A 19913-nucleotide genomic window follows, 5' to 3' on the forward strand; every position below is an offset into this window, starting at 1 on the left:
TAATTTTGCAGCAACAGGAAATGTGAATTATTTTGTGGATTATAATTAATGGAAATGTTTTGTAGGGGTTGATACATTTTCTGTTTGGGCAAATCAAGTCTGACATTTTAAAATGGAAATGACAAACTTTAGAAGCCTTTTGTAATACAATACAAGTTTGCATTTCTTGCTCTGCAGTACAAATCTCAGCAACAAAAGAGTGATCAAATTAAGATCCTACATCTGTACAGACAGACAGACATACAGACATACAGGCAGACTAGGTCTATAGTAATAGGCTGCTCCAGTGTTCTGGAACTTGATGATGTCACAATGCCACTTTACCAGGGATGGAGCACTAGTTATTATAAGGGAACATTATGAGGTAACGTTGCCACGGAAACACACTTCTAACAGAATCCCAGACCACATTAAAATTGTTAGACAAGCTCAGGAAGAGCGTGTTAGCTACATCTCTCAACCTATAACTGATTTGATTGATTACAACAGTACACTACCCTAGCGTGTTATGGGTCAGACACTTAGTGACCCTGTCCCTCTGGTCTCCCCTAGGGAGCAACCAAAGGAGACCCATAAACATAAAAATAAACCCAAGGAGAAGAGCATCCCTCCAGCCCTGACCTTTCTTCAGCTGTTTACACTGCTGAGCTGCGTCAGGATGAAGAAGACACCATTTGATCCCTCCCAGAGTGGTGAGGGGAGAAAGGCAACAACGATACACGATACGAACAACAATAATGACTCTGATACTGGTGAGTGTGAGGAGGTGTCTATTGACTAGTGCTGCTACATAGTACAATTATTTAGGCTTCACTTGGAGGAAATGTTTCACTTACAGGCTCTGACTATTCTGCAGGTGATGTGAAAAGGATCAAGGACAAGAGTAAAGGAAAGGTTCGGAAAGAGAAAGTTTGGATTGAAGTTCAGAAATCTCAGGACCACAAACGCAGAACGACACCGGAAACAGAAAAGACATTAAACAAAGATCTAACTCGGTAAGACATCCAAACCTGCTTATCAATTAGGATTTGCCAATGCATTTGATAATTGATAATGACCACAATAAGGAAAACACAGTATATTGTGTTGAATTTGATACTTTGACACTGCTTGACAAATGTGATAATGTCACAATGCCCCTTCGGATGGGGTAGGCCCTACTAGTTAAAAGTCTTAACGGAATCCATGGAACGTCCCAACTCTGACCTTACCCCCATTGAAGTTGAAATTGAAATGGTTAAGGTAAGGGTTAAGGTTAGAGTTAGGGTAAGGGTAGAGGTAAGGTTAGGGTTTAGGGTAGGGATGTCTCAAGGATCTCGGATAGCACTAACCCTAGTTATTATTGGGTAACATTTTGCCATGGAAACACACTAGAGCTCATTGGCTATTGATATTGTAGTTTGAAATATCAGTAGATTTCTAACTGATGTACTGATTGTGACCCTGAGGTCTCCCCTGTGGAGAAAGCAAAGGAGACCCAGCAGAAAGAGAAGAAGCAGAGCATCTATCCAGCTGTGGCGGCCCTGCAGCTGTTCACTCTCTTCTGCTGTGGAGGGAAAGTCAAGCTGAAGAAAACTCGTCCCTCTCAGCACAGACAGAGTAAAAAGGACCAGGACGAAGATAATGCATCTGATACTGGTGAGTGTTATGGGTTGTCTGTTGATTAGATATAGAATGATATTGCTCCACTTGGAAAGATGTGTCTTCAAAATCAAAATGTCTAATCTAAACAGGCTCAGACTGGTCTGGAGGAGATGTTACAACCAAAAAGGTCAAGGACAAGAGTAATGGAAAGGTAGGGAGGGAGAAAGACTGGACTTCAGTCCAGCTATTGAAATCATCTCAAGACCACGAACCCAGAAGTACAACACCAGAAACAGACAAGGGAACTAATTTGGGACAAAGACCGAACTCTGTGAGACAAGCAAACATGCTGTATCATATTTTATTGTGAGCAAAAGATCTTTCCCATAATGTTTTATCATTGGGTATTGCAATTGTCTTATGCAGGCAAATCAAAGGACACCCCGGCAAGCGAAGACCCATGTGGAGAAAATTTACATAAGTCCTGACTCTCCGACTCTACCGCGTGCCCACGTAAGTTACTGAAACCTGACTTACTATACGGACAGACAGAGATTCACACATCCAGGCAGTTTCCCCTCTGACCTCAACCTAACCCCCCTTTTCCTCCGGGTAGAGCTCCCTCTCCCAGTTCTCCCTGGCTAGGAACCTGGCCATCCTCCCGCTGGAGTGGCAGCTACCTGGAGTCCCTCTGACCACCTCGTCTATGGCAACTAGGACAGAGAGAAAGCCATCCACTACCAACACTTCGACACAGGCGCAGACAGAAACACAGACAACAGATATGAACACAGACACACAGACCACTGCCACCTCTCAGAGACAGATCTCCATGGTGACCACCCAGTCATCAGAGACCATGACAGAGGTTCACACATCAGACTCAAGCACCCAGAACTCCACTCCTGACATGGCACTGACCCCTGAGAGCACTAAGGACATGATCGCTACTGATGAGGATGTGAAGGATGACTCTGCTGAAGATTTGATCTCCACCCTAACAGACACCTCTATGGAGAAATCCGTCAGTGAGACCAGCCTGAAAGCCCTCATCGCTGAGGATGAGGAAGATAACAATGAGATGAAGGATATGGCTGCCTCCGCTAGCCCTGCTACTGATAATGCCAATGAGGATGCAAAGCTACTGGAGCTACTTTATTATTATTATTATTATTACTTTATGACTACATGTTGACAGTGGAGACCGAGCTGTAGGCCTAATGAACATTTCAATATAGCAAAAGCTATACTATGATCAATTAATAAAAACAGTTAATATTTCTGCAGCAAATGTTCACTACTGTTGATATGTGAAGCAGCATGCTTAGGTTAGGCATATGTGTTTGAATTCACCAAAACTAATACATAAACAAAAAATATATCAAACCACTACAGGTAGGGAAGAGTGAATACATCAGCATTGAGTTAATTTGGTCAATAATGATCCATGGGCATATTACATTCTGTAATATATGAAATAACAATCACCCACAGTGAATACAAAGCAGACATGTTCTATTTTCTCCCTCTGTCCTTCCCTCCCATGTCCTGATGAGGTTTAGATTGTCTTGTTATCCACCCCTTCAACTGTTTAGCATTTTAATAACGCCTCGCAATCTCAGGGCCTAATTATTTTTGATTCACATGCTTAAAATAGAGCCCACATATCACCACATATCTGAGCGGCCTGAAGGTGCTGTGTTACTGGTGGGTTTCCAACAGATTACAGGGAGATTGGTGAAATAAGTCAACCTAAATAGGGACGATAGGAACATTATCATACTACAGCCTCATTCTCTTTGCCTATATTACAGCAGGGAGGATATATTGGTGTCATCAGAGTAATGGAGTACCACACATACTGTATGTACCTCATGTTTTCACACATCATGATGTAGTCCTTCTAAGATAACTCTGGAGCGTGATCTTGTCGTTTTATCATCTTGAAGGGTGACAGAATAGTGAGCTTTATCCATGACTTTGAGAATGTAGTTATTTTATGAATTCTCACAGGTACGATTTCTGTCAAACTGCACTTTTCTGTCTCTGTCATGCCTGCGGTCACCAGATGTACAGCCTCCCCAGAGCTGCATATTCCAGTGGCCTACATGCATGGATAATGAGCTGAGAGAAGTAGTTGCAGCACTTCGTTTTAGGCTACAGCCAAGCTCTATCTTTAACCTGAGAAACATCTTAGTCCTACATGAGTGCACTCTCCACAACAAAGACCAGCCTGACATCAACATACTGTTGATAAAGTAGACATTGAATTAAATCAACATAACATAGACACTGTACATGTATTTTTGATGATTGTTAATCTAGAAAAGACGCAGAACATATTAACTCTGAAAGGGGAGAGAGAGAAGAGAGAGGGGGATGAATGGGTGGATAGAGGAGAGACAGTACAAGGGATGGTGAGATGTGTCCATTTATGAATTCAAATATTCAACTCCCCAATAAGAGGATCAAAGGTTCTCTCACCCAGGTGTACAAACAAACAGCGATACAGACATGCACGGACACACACCTACACACACAAAAATACCCACGCACACACCCACTCCTCTATCCACATGAAGTGGTCAGGGCATCACAGTGATCTAGCTACAAGGACATTGAGAGAAGCCATTTCTCTGCTCTAGAGACTGTAACATTGATGAGGTTCACTGGACGCTCAAACACACCTCCAACATGTCCGTGAAATAAAAGATTACATCATCATTTTAATCCAAGTACTTTTCATATGACTGCACAGTTAGATAAGTATTACTACAGTGAGGACAATTAATAGAGATCCACACTCTTTTCACACTTTGGTAGGCTATCTATGCCAGGGGCTATTCTAGATCCTGAGCTATGAGAATCCCTTGACCTGGCCGAGCTCCCCTCACTGTACTGTAACACCAGGCTAAAACCTATCAAGAGTAATCATGGCTTTAAGTGACCAGTCTATCCTCAGGGGGATACTCCTGACAACACATTGACAGCCAGGCTCTATTACGGTCTGTCAGCTGCTGTTTTTGCTGGCTCTGTCTTTACCCTGCTCATAGGACATGATGGACAGTGTGTGTGTGTGCGTGTGTGTGTGTGTGTGTGTGTGTGTGTGCGTGCGTGCGCTTGCGTACATGCGCTCATGCCTATGCACGCATGCCTATGTTTGTGTGTGTCCGTGTCTGCATTAATGTGTGTGTGCATGCGTTCCTATGCATGCATGCGTGGGTGCACATGCATATCTGTGTGTGTGTGTGTGTGTATGTGTGTGTGTGTATGTGTGTGTGGGTGTATGACTGAGGGCTGGAATGAACAGTCAACTGTTTCTCAATAGTGTTTAGCTGCAGAGGGAGAGCAATAAGACAGTGATGTATGAATGTCCCCTGAGCAATCAGAGACACTATGAGCCATCATGGGAAGAATATATACAGCTTGGTACGAGACTCTGAAACAATGAATGGGTTTGATAGACAAAACATTTTTATACTCTACTACAGTGTTTCCCAACTCCGGTCCTCGAGTTCGCCCAACCAGTGGAGGCTGCTGAGGGGAGGACAGCTCATAATAATGGTTGGAATGGAGTAAATGGAATGGTATCAACAACATGATTTTCATCTGTTTGATACCATTCCATTCACTCCATTCCAGCCATTCCACTCCAGCCATTATTATGAACCGTCCTCAACTTATGAGCAGCCTCCACTGCCCCCAACAATACATATCTTGTTGTGGCCCCGGACAAGCACACCTGATTGTACTTGTCAACTAATCATCAAGCCCTTGACATCTGAATCAGGTGTTTTTGTCCAGGGCTACAATACAAATGTGTACTGGAGGACTGGAGTTGGGAAAAACTGTGATAATATAATACTATATGATACAGATTCTCTCTCTCTCTCTCTCTCTCTCTCTCTCTCTCTCTCTCTCTCTCTCTCTCTCTCTCTCTCTCTCTCTCTCTCTCTCTCTCTCTCTCTCTCTCTCAACCGTAGAGTTGTATTTTTAATTCCACAGACATCGCTCTGTCAGTGAGACCCCATGGAACAGACATAGCATCTCTTGTGTCACCCTAATAATAAATGACATATATTTTGAGGGAAACGCACTGTCTATTATTTAAATTGATCAGGGCAGGGCAGGGAAGCACATACAAACTGCATTTAGTCCAATAAAAATACATGATATTATTAGGGTGATAAATAAAAGGCAGTTAGTTGCTCCATGACACAATAGCACTCTCTAGTGGAATAAAAAGCTTACAGCACCTGGTATTCCCAGGCAGTCTCCCATCCAAGTCCTAACCAGGCCCAATCCTGCTTAGCTTCTGAGATCAGACGAGAACGGATGTATTCAGGCTGGTATGGCCGTAAGCGAGTGAACAGCTCTTGGTACACTATATAAAGACATGAACAAAATTTACCAGTGATTCGAATTTCCGTGCAACTTAATGAACTGACTAAAAACAAAGGCTGAATGTACTGCCTATATTTTGAGGGAAACGCACTGTCTATTATTTAATTTGACCAGGGCAGGGCAGCACATACAAACTGCATTTAGTCCAATAAAAATACATGACATTATTAGGGTGATAAATAAAAGGCAGTTGCTCCATGACACATATATTTTGAGGGAAACGCACTGTCTATTATTTAAATTGATCAGGGCAGGGCAGGGCATTACATACAAACTGCATTTAGTCCAATAAAATTACATGATATTATAAGGGTGATAAATAAAAGGCAGTTGCTCCATGACACAAGAGTACTCTCTAGTGGAACAAAAAGCTTACGGCACCTGGTATTCCTAGGTGGTCTCCCATCCAAGTACTAACCAGGCCCAATCCTGCTTAGCTTCCGAGATCAGGCATATTCAGGCTGGTATGGCTGTAAGCGCAGGAACAACTCTTGGCACACTATATAAAGACATTAATAAAAGGCTGAATGTACTGCCTATATTTTCAGGGAAACGCACTGTCTATTATTTAATTTGATCAGGTTAGGACAGCACATACAAACTGCATTTAGTCCAATAAAAATACATGATATTATTAGGGTGATAAATAAAAGGCAGTTGCTCCATGGCACATATATTTTGAGGGAAACGCACTGTCTATTATTTAATTTGATCAGGGCAGGGCAGGGCAGCACATACAAACTGCATTTAGTCCAATAAAAATACAGGATATTATTAGGGTGATAAATAAAAGGCAGTTGCTCCATGACACATATATTTTGAGAGAAACACACTGTCTATTATTTAAATTGATCAGGACAGGGCAGGGCAGCACATACAAACTGCATTTAGTTCAATAAAAATACATGATATTATTAGGGTGATAAATAGAAGGCAGTTGCCCCATGACACATATATTTTGAGGGAAACGCACTGTCTATTATTTAATTTGATCAGGGCAGGGCAGGGCAGCACATACAAACTGCATTTAGTCCAATAAAAATACATGATATTATTAGGGTGATAAATAAAAGGCAGTTGCTCCATAACACATATATTCTGAGGGAAACGCACTGTCTATTATTTAATTTGATCAGGGCAGGGCAGGGCAGCACATACAAACTGCATTTAGTCCAATAAAAATACATGATATTATTAGGGTGATAAATAAAAGGCAGTTGCTCAATGACACAAGAGTACTCTCTAGTGGAAAAAAAAGCTTACAGCACCTGGTATTCGCAGGTGGTCTCCCATCCAAATACTAACCAGACCCAATCCTGCTTAGCTTCCGAGATCAGACGAGATCAGGCATATTCAGGCTGGTATGGCCGTTAGCGCAGGAACAACTCTTGGTACACTATATAAAGACATTAACAAAATGTATTAGTGATTCGTATTTCCATGCAACAATGAACCGACTAAAAACAAAGGCTGAATGTACTGCCTATATTTTCAGGGAAACACACTGTCTATTATTTAATTTGATCAGGTTAGGACAGCACATACAAACTGCATTTAGTCCAATAAAAATACATGATATTATTAGGGTGATAAATAAAAGGCAGTTGCTCCATGACACAAGAGCACTCTCTAGTGGAACAAAAAGCTTACAGCACCTGGTATTCCCAGGCAGTCTCCCATCCAAGTACTAACCAGGCCCAATCCTGCTTAGCTTCCGAGATCAGACGAGATCGGGTGTTTTTTATTTTTTTTTTTTTTTTTTATTGTAAAATATTCATCAAATACACTTATATTATACCATGTACAGTGTTATATACAAAAAACCATACACTAGAAACTATTCTACCATAGGCAGGCGAACAATTCACCCCCTATCAAATCAAAGAACCCAAAGAAATAAAAACAAAAACCTAGTATACAAACACCAGACATGACTAAGACATATCAAATTCCACATATTAAATAGGCAGATTTAAAAGCATCTCCCTGTCAAATAAAAATAAACATAGAAAATATCAAAATATTCCTTTCAAAAATTATAAGTGATTCCTCCACCATCCACCCTTGCAATTAACCCACTCCCCTCTACAAAAAGTTCATCAAAATCTTCCAATCCATAACTATAAAACATATCGATGTGCTTCTTAAACAAAGCTACAAAAATACCCCACACCCTTACCCTCCTCCCTTCAAAATAAGCATAATTCCTCCCACAAAAAATAGCATACCTAACAAAACTCAATACAATATTCAACAACCTCCACATTAACCCCCTTTACATTCATCTCCCACTCCAAATAAAACCAATTCCTCCACGCATTCTTTTCCAACAAACCACTCCCCCAGTTTTTACATATTATTTCCTTTACTTTACAAAACATATCTTTTAAATCCTCGCATTCTACAAATAAGTGTAATAAATTTTCTGGTGCCTTACCACATATATCACATTCTCTTTTTTATTTCTTTATTTATTTGATGCAGCACTACTTTGTGTATATCCGATTATGTCTTATTTTAAAATCGTTATTTTCACATTCCAATTTATTCCCATGTAAGTATAAGTTTTTCCATAATACTTTTCGATCCATCTTCGGGAAACAGTTCTACCCACCTCTTCTCAGCAGCAGGCCTGTCAGTAACCAGTAATTGTTTATAAAAACCATTTGTTCTGACACTAGCCAATGTTTTCCATTTATCCCCATTGTCAATATATAAATTCGGTAATACATATAAATCTTCCCAAATTCCATCTCCATTAATGACAGAAACCCATTCTGCTGGAATGCTACTTTTCACCCGTTCAAATCCATTCAATATAGTACCTTTCCAAACTGTATCATCCACATCCTTCACATTGTCATAAATGGCCTGGCCTCTTAGAAACCCAGGAATAACTTCATATACAAAGTCTTTAATAAGTCTCAGTCCAGCCCTCATAAAAGGGGATTATACAACACTTCATCATTGAACATAATTTTGGGATTTAAAAACACAGGTTGATTCAGTATTATATCCTTATGTTCACACACATATTTTACACGAGGAAGAAATTCTCCCCATGCACGTAACACTTCCTGATAAAACAGAGGAACTTGTTCATACATAGGCTTTTTCCATATCATTAATAACCCACTCTCTTCACATCCTCCATTATTATACAAATAATTCCTAAAGAACCTCTTCCACCCATATTCTTCCTCCCCCATATAAATACTTCTGTATAATTTTAATTCTTAATGCTTTTCTTTTCACGTCTATGTCCACTAATTTTAGACCCCCATCTTTATATTCTGCAGCAAGTGTGTAGACCTAGATATTCTAGCCCCTTTGCCATCCCACAAGAAGTTAGAAACAATAGAATTAAGTTCTTTTAAAACCCACTCTGGCATCTGAAGCACATCCATGACATATACACATTTAGATATTAGTAAAGAATTTGTTACCACTACCTTTCCTTTCAATTTTAAATTCCTCCATCTCCAAAATGCCATAGTTTGTTTGATTTTATTCAATACACCTGCCCAAGTCCTATCACATGCCTCCTTTTCATCAATACCCAAAATAACTCCCAACGCTTTAAAATAGCCATTAGCTCTTTTAAAATGATACCTACACCCATTATCATTCACTAGCCCCACATACAAAACCCTCAGTCTTTTCTACATTAATCTTAGCACCTGATGCTTTCCCCAAAGAGCTCAAAACACTCCATCACTCTATTTACACTTTCCACATCTCTAACAGTAATTGTAGTGTCATCTGCATATTGCTGCACAATGCTGACTCCACCCCCTGGAATAGAAACGCCTCGGATCTGGTGGTCTGCTTTAAGGAGAGCCACCAGAGGCTCAACCGACATACAATATAAGGCCGCAGACAATGGACATCCTTGCCTCACCGACCTCTCCAATGGGAAAGCATCAGTAAGTAACCCGTTACATTTTACTCTACTTACTGCAGCACCGTATAGCAGCTGTATCCAGGCCACCATTCTGCTCCCAAATCCAAAAGTTTTAAGCGTCTGCATTAGAAATGAATGTTCTACTCTATCAAAAGCTTTATTTAAATCAATGCTCAATACTACACCTCCCTCACCCTTCATATGTCTTATGACATCCCTTAAAGTGCAAATAATGTCTGCTATTTCTCTACCAGGAACACTGTAAGCCTGTGTCTCTGAAATAATACTTCCCATTACTTTATTAATTCTGTTAGCCAGCACCTTAGTTAAGATCTTATAATCTACATTTAAAATAGATAATGGCCTAAAATTTTCTAATCTTTTCCTACTTCCCTTGTTTTTATATATTATAGTTATTAAACCAGTCGCCATCGACTCCGAGACTTCCTGAGATTGCTCCATATATTTGTACACATCTAATAAAACAGGTGCCATTATATCCACAAATGTTTTGTAAAACTCACTTGTCAGCCCATCAGAGCCAGGGCTCTTATTTCTATGAGCAGACAAAATCGCCTCCCGTATCTCTGTGACCGCCAAGTCTGTGTCACACATGAGTCTTTCATCCTCTGATATTCTGGCATCTACATAGCTCAACACCTCTTCTATACATCCTTGATCATTGCATTCTTTTTTAAAAAGATTACTATAAAAACATTCTATTGTATCTAAAATCCCCACCAGATCATTCACTGTCTCCCCCCTCTCATTCTCGATTTCTGTAATATAGTTTCTAGCCTGCTTCTTCTTTTCCTAACCCTAAAAAGAAGGATGTACATTTCTCTCCTTCTGTGGCATACTGTACTCTACTCCTTACTATTGCCCCCATACATGCACTCTTTTCAAAGTTATGTACCGCAGCCTGAGCTTCCATAAAACCTGCCATATCATAACCCTCCACCGTATCAACTTTCCCCAGCTCAATGTCTAGTCTTTTATTCAAAGCTATCCTCTCCCTCTTTAAAAGAAAATTCCTTCGTCTTGCATATTTAATGCTCAACCCTCTAATCTTCTCTTTTAGACCCTCCCACCACAAACCAATATTAACACTTTTAAAATCACTCAATATTTCTCTATTTATACAATCAGAAATCATATCAATATATTTTCCTTCTTTTTAGTAGCTCAGCATTCAAACACCATACACCACCCCCTCTAGAAGGCACACTAGGACCCAGCAGGAAACCAAGAGAGGCATGATCACTTAATGTATTAAAATCATACCTAATCTTTTGTATATATTGCACTATATTTTCCGCCGCTAAACAATAATCTATGCGGCTTTGCCTGAGAACCTTCAAAACAACCTGCCTCCTTGAAAAAACTCTCTGACCTGGATGCATTTCCCCTCCATACATCACTCAGACAATGATCCTTCATTATCCCCAACAATACTCGCCTAGACATGTCAGAGCGCAACAAAGTACTCCTTGACGTGTCCAGTTTTGTCAATCTAACGTTAAAATCCCCAACCAATATACAGTTACCCACACAATGTTGCTCAAGTGCCTTAAAAAATACTTCTCGGTCACTCTCATTATTAGGTGCATAAACATTCAATAAAGTGTATTGCACATTTAGAAATTCAAATTTAACACTCAAAAGTCTACCCTCTTTATCCGCATACACTTGCCTAATATTCTGTTACACTATCCCTCTTAATTAATATAGCAACCCCACACGTCCTCTCCCCACCATTATTATAATAAATCAAATCCATCCATCTCTTTCTTACTCCATCCATCATACTGTCAGTCCAGTGTGTCTCTTGGAAGCATAAAATATCAGCCTGTAGTAGACTCACTGTCTGTTCTAACTTTCCCATATTCCTTAGTCCATTAATATTAACAGATACAACACTCACCATAAGTACAATTAATATGTTGATTTTTCCCATCATCAAGACCCAGTCTTTTTCTTCTTCTTCTTGATCTTGCTCTTCCTACTTTCCTTTGCTTCTTCCCTCACCCTTTGGACTTCACCCGCGGACACTTCACTCTCAGAGTCCTTCCTCTTCGCGGATTCCCCCTTCACATCCATACTTTCAGGAATAGTGTCAGGTACAACCCCTCCATTATCTTCATCTCCCTCACCTTCAGATGTTTCCGTTTCCTGCTCACCTCCTCCTCCTTCTCCGCCATCAGGCTCCTTTCCATCTGTGCAGTAGTCATCTAGGAATTCGACATCCATGCTCGCCCCAATTCCATCCCCTCTGTCGCAGTAGATTCACCATCTCCTCCTCCTCCACCATCCTTGTCTCCCTTTTTTCCCCGTCCTCCATCACGTCCCCCTCCTCCACTCTCTCTTCTTCCATCTCCTCCTCCTGTTGTTCCATGTCTTCACCATCTGTTGGCCCAGTACACGTACAGCGCATTCTTCTCTCCCCACATCCATTACATGGTCTCTCCTCTCTCTCGACGCACTCTCTTGCATAGTGCCCTTGTGCTCCGCATCTCCGACATAGAAAATCAGGACAGTCCCGTACTACGTGGCCAGACTGAATACAAATTCGGCACACTTTAACTTGCCTGTCATGTATCACTCGAAAGTACTCAGTCCCCTCCAACGTCTCAAACTTGGTAGAATATGGTAGTGAGCGCACCACGTCTGTAAACCGAACTTTACAGAATCTTGTGCCATCAGCGATCTCTGTTCCTGGCCATAATCTCCTCTTAATCCCAGAAACCGCCTTCACACCCCATCCTTCAATTTTGCCACGATAGTATCGTCACTAATATACACTGGTAAATTCATAAAGGACACCACCAGCTCATCCGCTGAAATGTCCCTCGCCATTACCGTGCACGATTTGATTTTTAGTCCATCCATTAACCTCTCCTTCCCATGGACATGGGACATCGTAATCTCATACTTCTGATCACCTTTAAATCTGCACCCTATCACCGTTCCACACGCCTCCTTTATCCCTCTCAGCAATTCCATCATCGTTAATTTCTTTCCCCAGTGATATCCACCGCCACCGTACAAGTCTTATCATAGGACTTTTCCTCGATGATGGTGCATCAGGAACTTTTCCTCCATGTCCAGTACTCTTTGTCTGTTCCATCGCGTAGGTCGTTGTATCTATTGTTGTCCGTCCGATTAACTAATTATATCCGTATTTTTCCCTCCTTTTCCTTCCCCCAGCAAAAGCTGCTAGGGGAGAAACAACTCTTACTAATAAATCAAAACAAAAATCAAATTCCACATAAATAACCAAACAAAAAAGATTTCAAAACGCAGCAACCAATTCCCTCTCCTTCTCCTCCAATACCACCGCACCTGTTTCCACTTCCTCAATTACCGAAAGGGGCGTATTCAGGCTGGTATGGCCGTAAGCGTGTGAATAACTCTTGGTACACTATATAGAGACATGAACAAAATGTATCAGTGATTAGTATTTCCATGCAACTTAATGAACCGACTAAAAACAAAGGCTGAATGTACTGCTTATATTTTGAGGGAAACGCACTGTCTATTATTTAATTAGATCAGGTTAGGACAGCACATACAAACTGCATTTAGTCCAATAAAAATACAGGATATTATTAGGGTGATAAATAAAAGGCAGTTGCTCCATGACACATATATTTTGATGGAAACACACTGTCTATTATTTAAATTGATCAGGGCAGGGAAGGGCAGCACATACAAACTGCATTTAGTCCAATAAAAATACATGATATTATTAGGGTGATAAATAAAAGGCAGTTGCTCCATGACACATATATTTTGAGGGAAACACACTGTCTATTATTTAAATTGATCAGGGCAGGGCAGGGCAGCACATACAAACTGCATTTAGTCCAATAAAAATACATGATATTATTAGGGTGATAAATAAAAGGCAGTTGCTCCATGACACAAGAGTACTCTCTAGTGGAACATAAAGCACCTGGTATTCCTAGGCGGTCTCCCATCCAAGTACTAACCAGGCCCAATACTGCTTAGCTTCCGAGATCAGACAAGATCGGGTGTATTCAGGCTGGAATGGCCGTAAGCGAGAGAACAACTCTTGGTACACTATATAAAGACATAAACAAAATGTATCAGTGATTCAAATTTCTGTGCAACTTATTGAACCGACTAAAAACAAAGGCTGAATGTACTGCCTATATTTTGAGGGAAACGCACTGTCTATTACTTAAATTGATCAGGGCAGGGCAGGGCAGCGCGACATACAAACTGCATTTAGTCCAATAAAAATACCTGATATTATTAAAGGCAGTTGCTCCTTGATCAGAGGAGGGTTTGAAGGAATCAGCTCCAGGATCTCAGAAGTGCTTCCCAGGTCATTTTCCTCAGGCAGGCGAGGTTCTTCTGGTTCTGTCTTTGCATCCGATGTCCTCAGCTCGGAGTAATCGCTTCGAATCCTCCGCCATCCAAGATGCACTTTCCTCCCCAGAGTCCTCCATGTCTTCCCTGTCCAGTCCATCACCCGGAATGCGTGGCCTCTCCTGCATCTACATTGATCGGAAGGTCCTGCAGCATCACTGTCATTGAAGTACTCTGAATCATAAATTTCAAATGGCAGGAAGTTCACCTGCAGCAGTAGATTTCTGTGAACCACCTTCTCTCTGCCATCGCGGCCTTGGATTCTGTATGTGTGAGTAAGTGGATTGACTGAAGTCTCTGTGAAGATCTCGGGATTCCACTTGTCAGCCAACTTGCGACGGCCCCTTTCATCCTTGTTGGTGATGAGGACACGATCCCCCATGGACAAACTGATGCCTTTAACCCGCTTGTCGTACTCCCGACCTTGTCGTACTCCCGACCTTGTCGTACTCCCAACCTTGTCGTCTCTGTTGCTTGTCAGTGTGCCTTTGGGCAACACTCATAGCTTCCTTCAGCCCAGTGATCAGCATCTCGACATACTTGTTTCAATCCACAACACTGGAGTCGTCCAAGACATTGTGGAACATCACATTCAATGGTAGCCGAGGGACCCTACCAAACATGAGAAAGAATGGAGCATAGCCCGTGGTCTCGTGAACAGTGGCATTATAGGTGAATGTCAATGACTGGATTTGTTCAGGCCAATGTTCCTTGGTTTTCAGGGGTAGACTCCTGAGCATGCTGCCTAAAGTCCTGTTGAAGCGTTCAGTCTCTCCATTCCCCATAGGGTGATATGCCGTGGTTCTGATTTTGGACACCAGAGAGCTTAAGCAATTCTGCTATTAACTCGCTCTCGAAGTCGCCCCTGATCAGAATGGATCCTTGCAGCAAATCCATGGACACAGAAGACATGATCCCACAGTTTACGAGCTACTTGCTTGGCTGTCTGGTTTCTGCATGGCCATGCACGGGCAAGTTTAGTGAAGTGGTCAGTCACCACCAGAACGTCAACTGAGTTCTTCTTACTGTCTTCCGCTGTTCAAAAATCCAAACAAACAAACTCCACGGAAGAGCAGGTTTTGATGCTCTCTAACGGGGCTCTAGCCGCTGGCTCTGGAGTCTTTGCTAGAACGCATCTCTAGCAGCAGCGTACATACTTCTTGATGTCTCTCTCCATTGCAGGCCAGAGAAACCTCTGTCTTGCCAGGGCTAGAGTTCTAGCCTGGCCTTGATGTCCTGCAAGGTCGTGAATGCCGGTCATTGCTTTGAGTCGCAACACCTCTGGTAAGACATACTGGAATTTTCTCCGGTTTGTGTGACTCTCCTTAATGACACGATACAGAACTCCTTTCTTAGGATCAAGCGGTCCCACTGCTTCATCAGCAACAACACTTTAGAAGAAACATCATATCGGGTCTCGTCTGGTGGGCCGTTTCTTATTGAAGACGAAAGGGATGACCTTGGAAACCACAGAGTCTTGCAGCTGGAGACCTCGAAGTTCCTCATGCGAGAGTTCAGGCAAAGTGTCAATACCAGGAGAAAGCAGCTGTTGGATGTTGGAACCAAGCTGGATTGCTTGCATCTCCGTTGAACATTCCCAGTCAATATGGAGCTGACATATAGCTTTCACTTCAACAGTGGTCAAGGAGGTTATCTCTTGGAGATAAGAAGCCCACCGGAAGGCATCTTGGACATCATCATTTGGCGTCCCAACAGCCTCAGACAGAAGTGCTAGGTAGGACTCCCTCATAAGTCTCCGCGCGGCAGTCACTGCGAAGGGGTCGCGGCTCAGTGCATCTGCTACCTATTCTTGCTGCCTGGGATACGCTTCAATCGAAGTTGTACGGCGCAAGCTTGGCAACCCATCTTTGCTCGCAAGCGTCCAGCTTGGGTTTTGTCATGATGTACGTTAACGGGTTACTATCTGTCCAGACAGTGAACTCGTGCCCTTAAGCCAGTGACTGAATTCCTCACACACGCTCCATTTCCAGTGCTAGAAATTCAAGTCTGTGTGCCGGATACCTTCTCTGCGACTTACTCAGGGTCTTGCTTGCGAATGCTATGGGCCTTGCTTTATCTTCACCTTCAGGCACTTGACAAAGCACAGCCCCGAGACCATCCAAAGAAGCGTTAGTGAAGAGAATGTCACGGCCTCTCAAAATCAGGGTGAGCCAGCACGACACAATTCAGAAGAGCATCCTTCAGCTTATGGAATGCAATGACACACTCCTCAGTCCAATCCCACTGTTGCCCTTCTTCCTCCCATCTCTTCCTCTTCTCTTTGACCCCCAGTGAGTGCAAACAAAGGCTTGGCTATGGAGGAACAATCAGGAATGAAGTGCTGGTAATATAATACCATCCCCAAGAAGGATTTCAGCCTCCGAGCAGAGGGAGTACACATTTACATTTTAGTTCATTTAGCAGACGCTCTTATCCAGAGCGACTTACAGTTAGTGAGAGCATACATTATTATTATATATATTTTTTTCATACTGGCCCCCCGTGGGAATCAAACCCACAACCCCGGAGTTGCAAACGCCATGCTCTACCAACTGAGCTACATCCCTGCCGGCCATTCCCCCCTACCCTGGACGACGCTGGGCCAATTGTGCGCCGCCCCATGGGTGTCCCGGTTGCGGCCGGCTACGACAGAGCCTGGATTCAAACCCAGGATCTCTAGTGGCACAGCTAGCACTGCAATGCAGTGCCTTAGACCACTGCGCCAATCGGGAGATAGCTGAGCTTGGCTCATCTTGGCAATGGCCTCCACCTTCTCAGCATCCACTGACACACCATCCTCTTTAATGATATGTCCGAGGAATTTCACTGTTCTTCGTAGGAAGTGGCATTTCTTTGGTGCTAGTTTGAGATTGTTGGCACTTAGACGGCTAAACACAACTTCAAGTCGCTGCAGAGCCAGTTCCTCGGTGGGTGCAAAGACCAACAAGTCATCTAGGTAACAAAGGAGAATTGAGAAATGTAGGTCCCCAAATATACTTAACATCATTCTCATGAAAGAGGCCGGGCTGTTACACAGACCTTGTGGCATGCGATTGTACTCAAAGTCCCATCCGGTGTGGTAAAGGCTGTGTGCTTCTTGTCCTCTTCATGAACTGGAATGTTATAAAATCCTGAGGTCAAGTCCATGGTGCTGAAAAATGCACTGCCACCAAGGGCTGCGAGGCAATCTGCTTGATGAGGAAGGGGATGAGCGTCCTTCACCGTTCGTGCATTCATCCACCTGAAGTCAGTGCATAACCTCAGACTCCCGTCTTTCTTCCATACCATGACTAAAGGGGAGGCATACTCACTAACCGACTTGCGATAAGGCCTACTTCCTCCATATCTGTTAATACCTTCCTCAGCTTCAGGTAATGAGCAGGGGAACCCTTCTGTATGGTAGGGGAAGGGTCTGTCATCAACCAGATGGACAGTTTACTACCTTCAAAGTGACCAAGCCATCTCCCCCACATGGGCGTAATAACTCTACCCACAAGTATGTTTCTGGGCATGACCTTTGACCTGGTAGGCTCGACTATTACAGTGCTGCCTGGAGACAATGCCACATTTTTAGGAAGTTTACCTAAACTAAGTGTTCAGTCTTGGGAAAAGAGTCACAGCTTGAGTGAGCTTCACGGTCCTAATCTTGCCATCAACTTGTGTCCCTTCCATCTTGTGACACTTGTCATCATCTGCAGAAACTGCTCACCCTCTGGTGAGTGAGTCTGGCCATCCATGTTGTTGACTAGATTCCAGTATTCGTCAGTGCCCCTTCATCTCATGCAATAGATGCTTAATGACGTTCGATCCCAGGATAAGATCATCACGCGTCCAGGAACAACTAGGGTGGGCACTTTAACATCAATCCCATAGAAACACTTTGGTGAGGCCTTCTTCCCCCACAACCCACTAACACTAACTCTTTAGGAGGCTGATATTGCTGAGGAAGGGCACCTGCTTCCAAAAGTCTCTGCTCAGTAGGTTCACTCAATGTACAGGCCATAGACCCAGTGTCAAGCATGCCCTTAAGCTGCACTGTCCCATGTGGGGAGATGGCTTGGTCACTTTAAAGGTAGTAAATTGTCCATCTGGTTGATGACAGACCCTTCCGCCTACCATACAGAAGGGTTCCGCCTGCTCATTATTTTACACAGAGGTGTAAAACAAATCTGAAAAAGCCTCAACCTCCTGTGAACCTAACATAACAATTTTCTCTCCTTCTTTCGCATCAGAGCACAACATCTTATATGTTTTCTCAAGATCATCAGATTCTTTCCTGGGGTAGACAGTTGAACACCCACATTTCCCCCTTCACCTGTGGGCGTGTCAGTTTAACGGTTGCTGCTGTAGTGGGTTTCTCTGCTGCTGTGTTGGGCGTCTCTCACCGCCGGGATTGGCATAGCGTTCCCCTGTTTTGGACAATTTGATTTCCAATGATCTGGGGAAAAGCACCAGAAGCACAGGTTCTCATGTCTACAGTGCATCACAGTGGAGTGATCTGTTGAGCCACAAACCCTGCATTCCCTACGCCTGAAGGGCTGGGCGGGGAAAGATGGCGCCCCTGGCCTGTGTCTGTGAAACCATAACAGGTGGTATGCTCTTCTCTAAGGTACGATCAAGGAGGTGAATGAGCCTCTCGATACTTGCACTCTGCCCATCTTGTTTGGCGCTTGATGTGAGAGAAGTGTCACTGCACGCACCAGCATTGGCCCCGCCTTCAAATGGAGTTGTCTGGGAATGTACTGTTACTTGCTTTGAGGATACAGCGGTAGAATGACACATGGTGGCCTTTCTGCGGCGTTCATGTTCATACATTCTCTCCTGTACTTCACTGCAGTCCATTTCTCAGCAGACTTGTATTGGAATACTGCTGCCAGTTTGGGGTCGGGGCAGTATGTTACAAACATCATGACGACATCTGAGTTGTAACCGTCAATCTTCTTACCTTGTCTCTTAAGGCCCTCGTCAGCAACATCTACGGCCTTGTTCAATCGAACCCAATACTCCATAACAGCCTCTCCGGTACAGGTTTAGTATTGTAAAAAATCAGCTAAAGGCATGCATGAGTAGGCCAATTAGCTGAAATTCTGTTTCAGAATGTCAAATACAATCTCTGGCTTCTCTTTAGGATTAACAGTTGTCTCATTGCGTAAATTTATCTTTACCATGTCTCTTGCTTTGCCAGATAATCGACTAATCATCTAATCCGATTGTTCCCCAACAGGACATCTCTTCCTCCTCAAGTATATTCTCATCAACTCCTCCCATTCATGAATGGAGCATTTGTCTGTACCATCTCCTCTCTATATGTAGGAGGTTCCTTTACATCTGATTGCATGATGAACTTCATTTTACTGAGGTCTACATATCCTGCTGACTCTGAGTGATGATCACTTATCTTTTCTGTACTTACTGGTGGCTCATGAGTGCTGGACCTGCCACTCTGTATTTCCTCCCTAATGGAGCTCCCTATTTCCTGGGCTAGCTGAGTGACCAGCTCAGCTAAACCATCTACAGGGGCATTTTGATTAACACTAGATGAAGGGCTTTCATCAGTATTTTTAGTGGAGCAAAACATGGGGGAACCTACTGCACCTACACGCTTTACAGGTGTTTGATCAGGGTA

General features: G+C 42.9%; 1 protein-coding gene, 1 non-coding gene and 3 pseudogenes across 2 annotated transcripts; 1 reads left to right on the plus strand and 4 right to left on the minus strand.

Annotated features, from left to right (window-relative positions):
- The first annotated feature begins 973 nt into the window (after positions 1 to 973).
- On the plus strand, positions 974 to 3407 carry LOC123487001 (cell wall protein IFF7-like). The gene is made up of 5 exons (XM_045218188.1): positions 974 to 995; positions 1449 to 1638; positions 1734 to 1795; positions 2011 to 2097; positions 2201 to 3407. The coding sequence occupies exon 5, from the start codon at positions 2291 to 2293 to the stop codon at positions 2777 to 2779; it is 489 nt and encodes a 162-aa protein (XP_045074123.1). The 5' UTR covers positions 974 to 995; positions 1449 to 1638; positions 1734 to 1795; positions 2011 to 2097; positions 2201 to 2290; the 3' UTR covers positions 2780 to 3407.
- A 2421-nt stretch (positions 3408 to 5828) lies between these two features.
- LOC123487016 lies at positions 5829 to 5947 on the minus strand (annotated as a pseudogene).
- A 410-nt stretch (positions 5948 to 6357) lies between these two features.
- Positions 6358 to 6466, minus strand: LOC123487029 (annotated as a pseudogene).
- Positions 6467 to 7244: 778 nt separating this feature from the next.
- LOC123487010 lies at positions 7245 to 7363 on the minus strand. Its single transcript, XR_006659587.1, has one exon. It is a non-coding gene; the product is annotated as a 5S ribosomal RNA (ribosomal RNA).
- Positions 7364 to 13835: 6472 nt separating this feature from the next.
- On the minus strand, positions 13836 to 13954 carry LOC123487017 (annotated as a pseudogene).
- Between the last annotated feature and the right edge of the window lie 5959 nt (positions 13955 to 19913).

Source organism: Coregonus clupeaformis, unplaced genomic scaffold (genome assembly GCF_020615455.1).
Source record: "Coregonus clupeaformis isolate EN_2021a unplaced genomic scaffold, ASM2061545v1 scaf1426, whole genome shotgun sequence".
Lineage (NCBI taxonomy): Eukaryota > Metazoa > Chordata > Actinopteri > Salmoniformes > Salmonidae > Coregonus > Coregonus clupeaformis.

Excerpts from the sequence above, each read along its gene's own strand:
- LOC123487001 (XM_045218188.1), top strand. The coding sequence starts at position 2,291 with ATGGCAACTAGGACAGAGAGAAAGCCATCCACTACCAACACTTCGACA.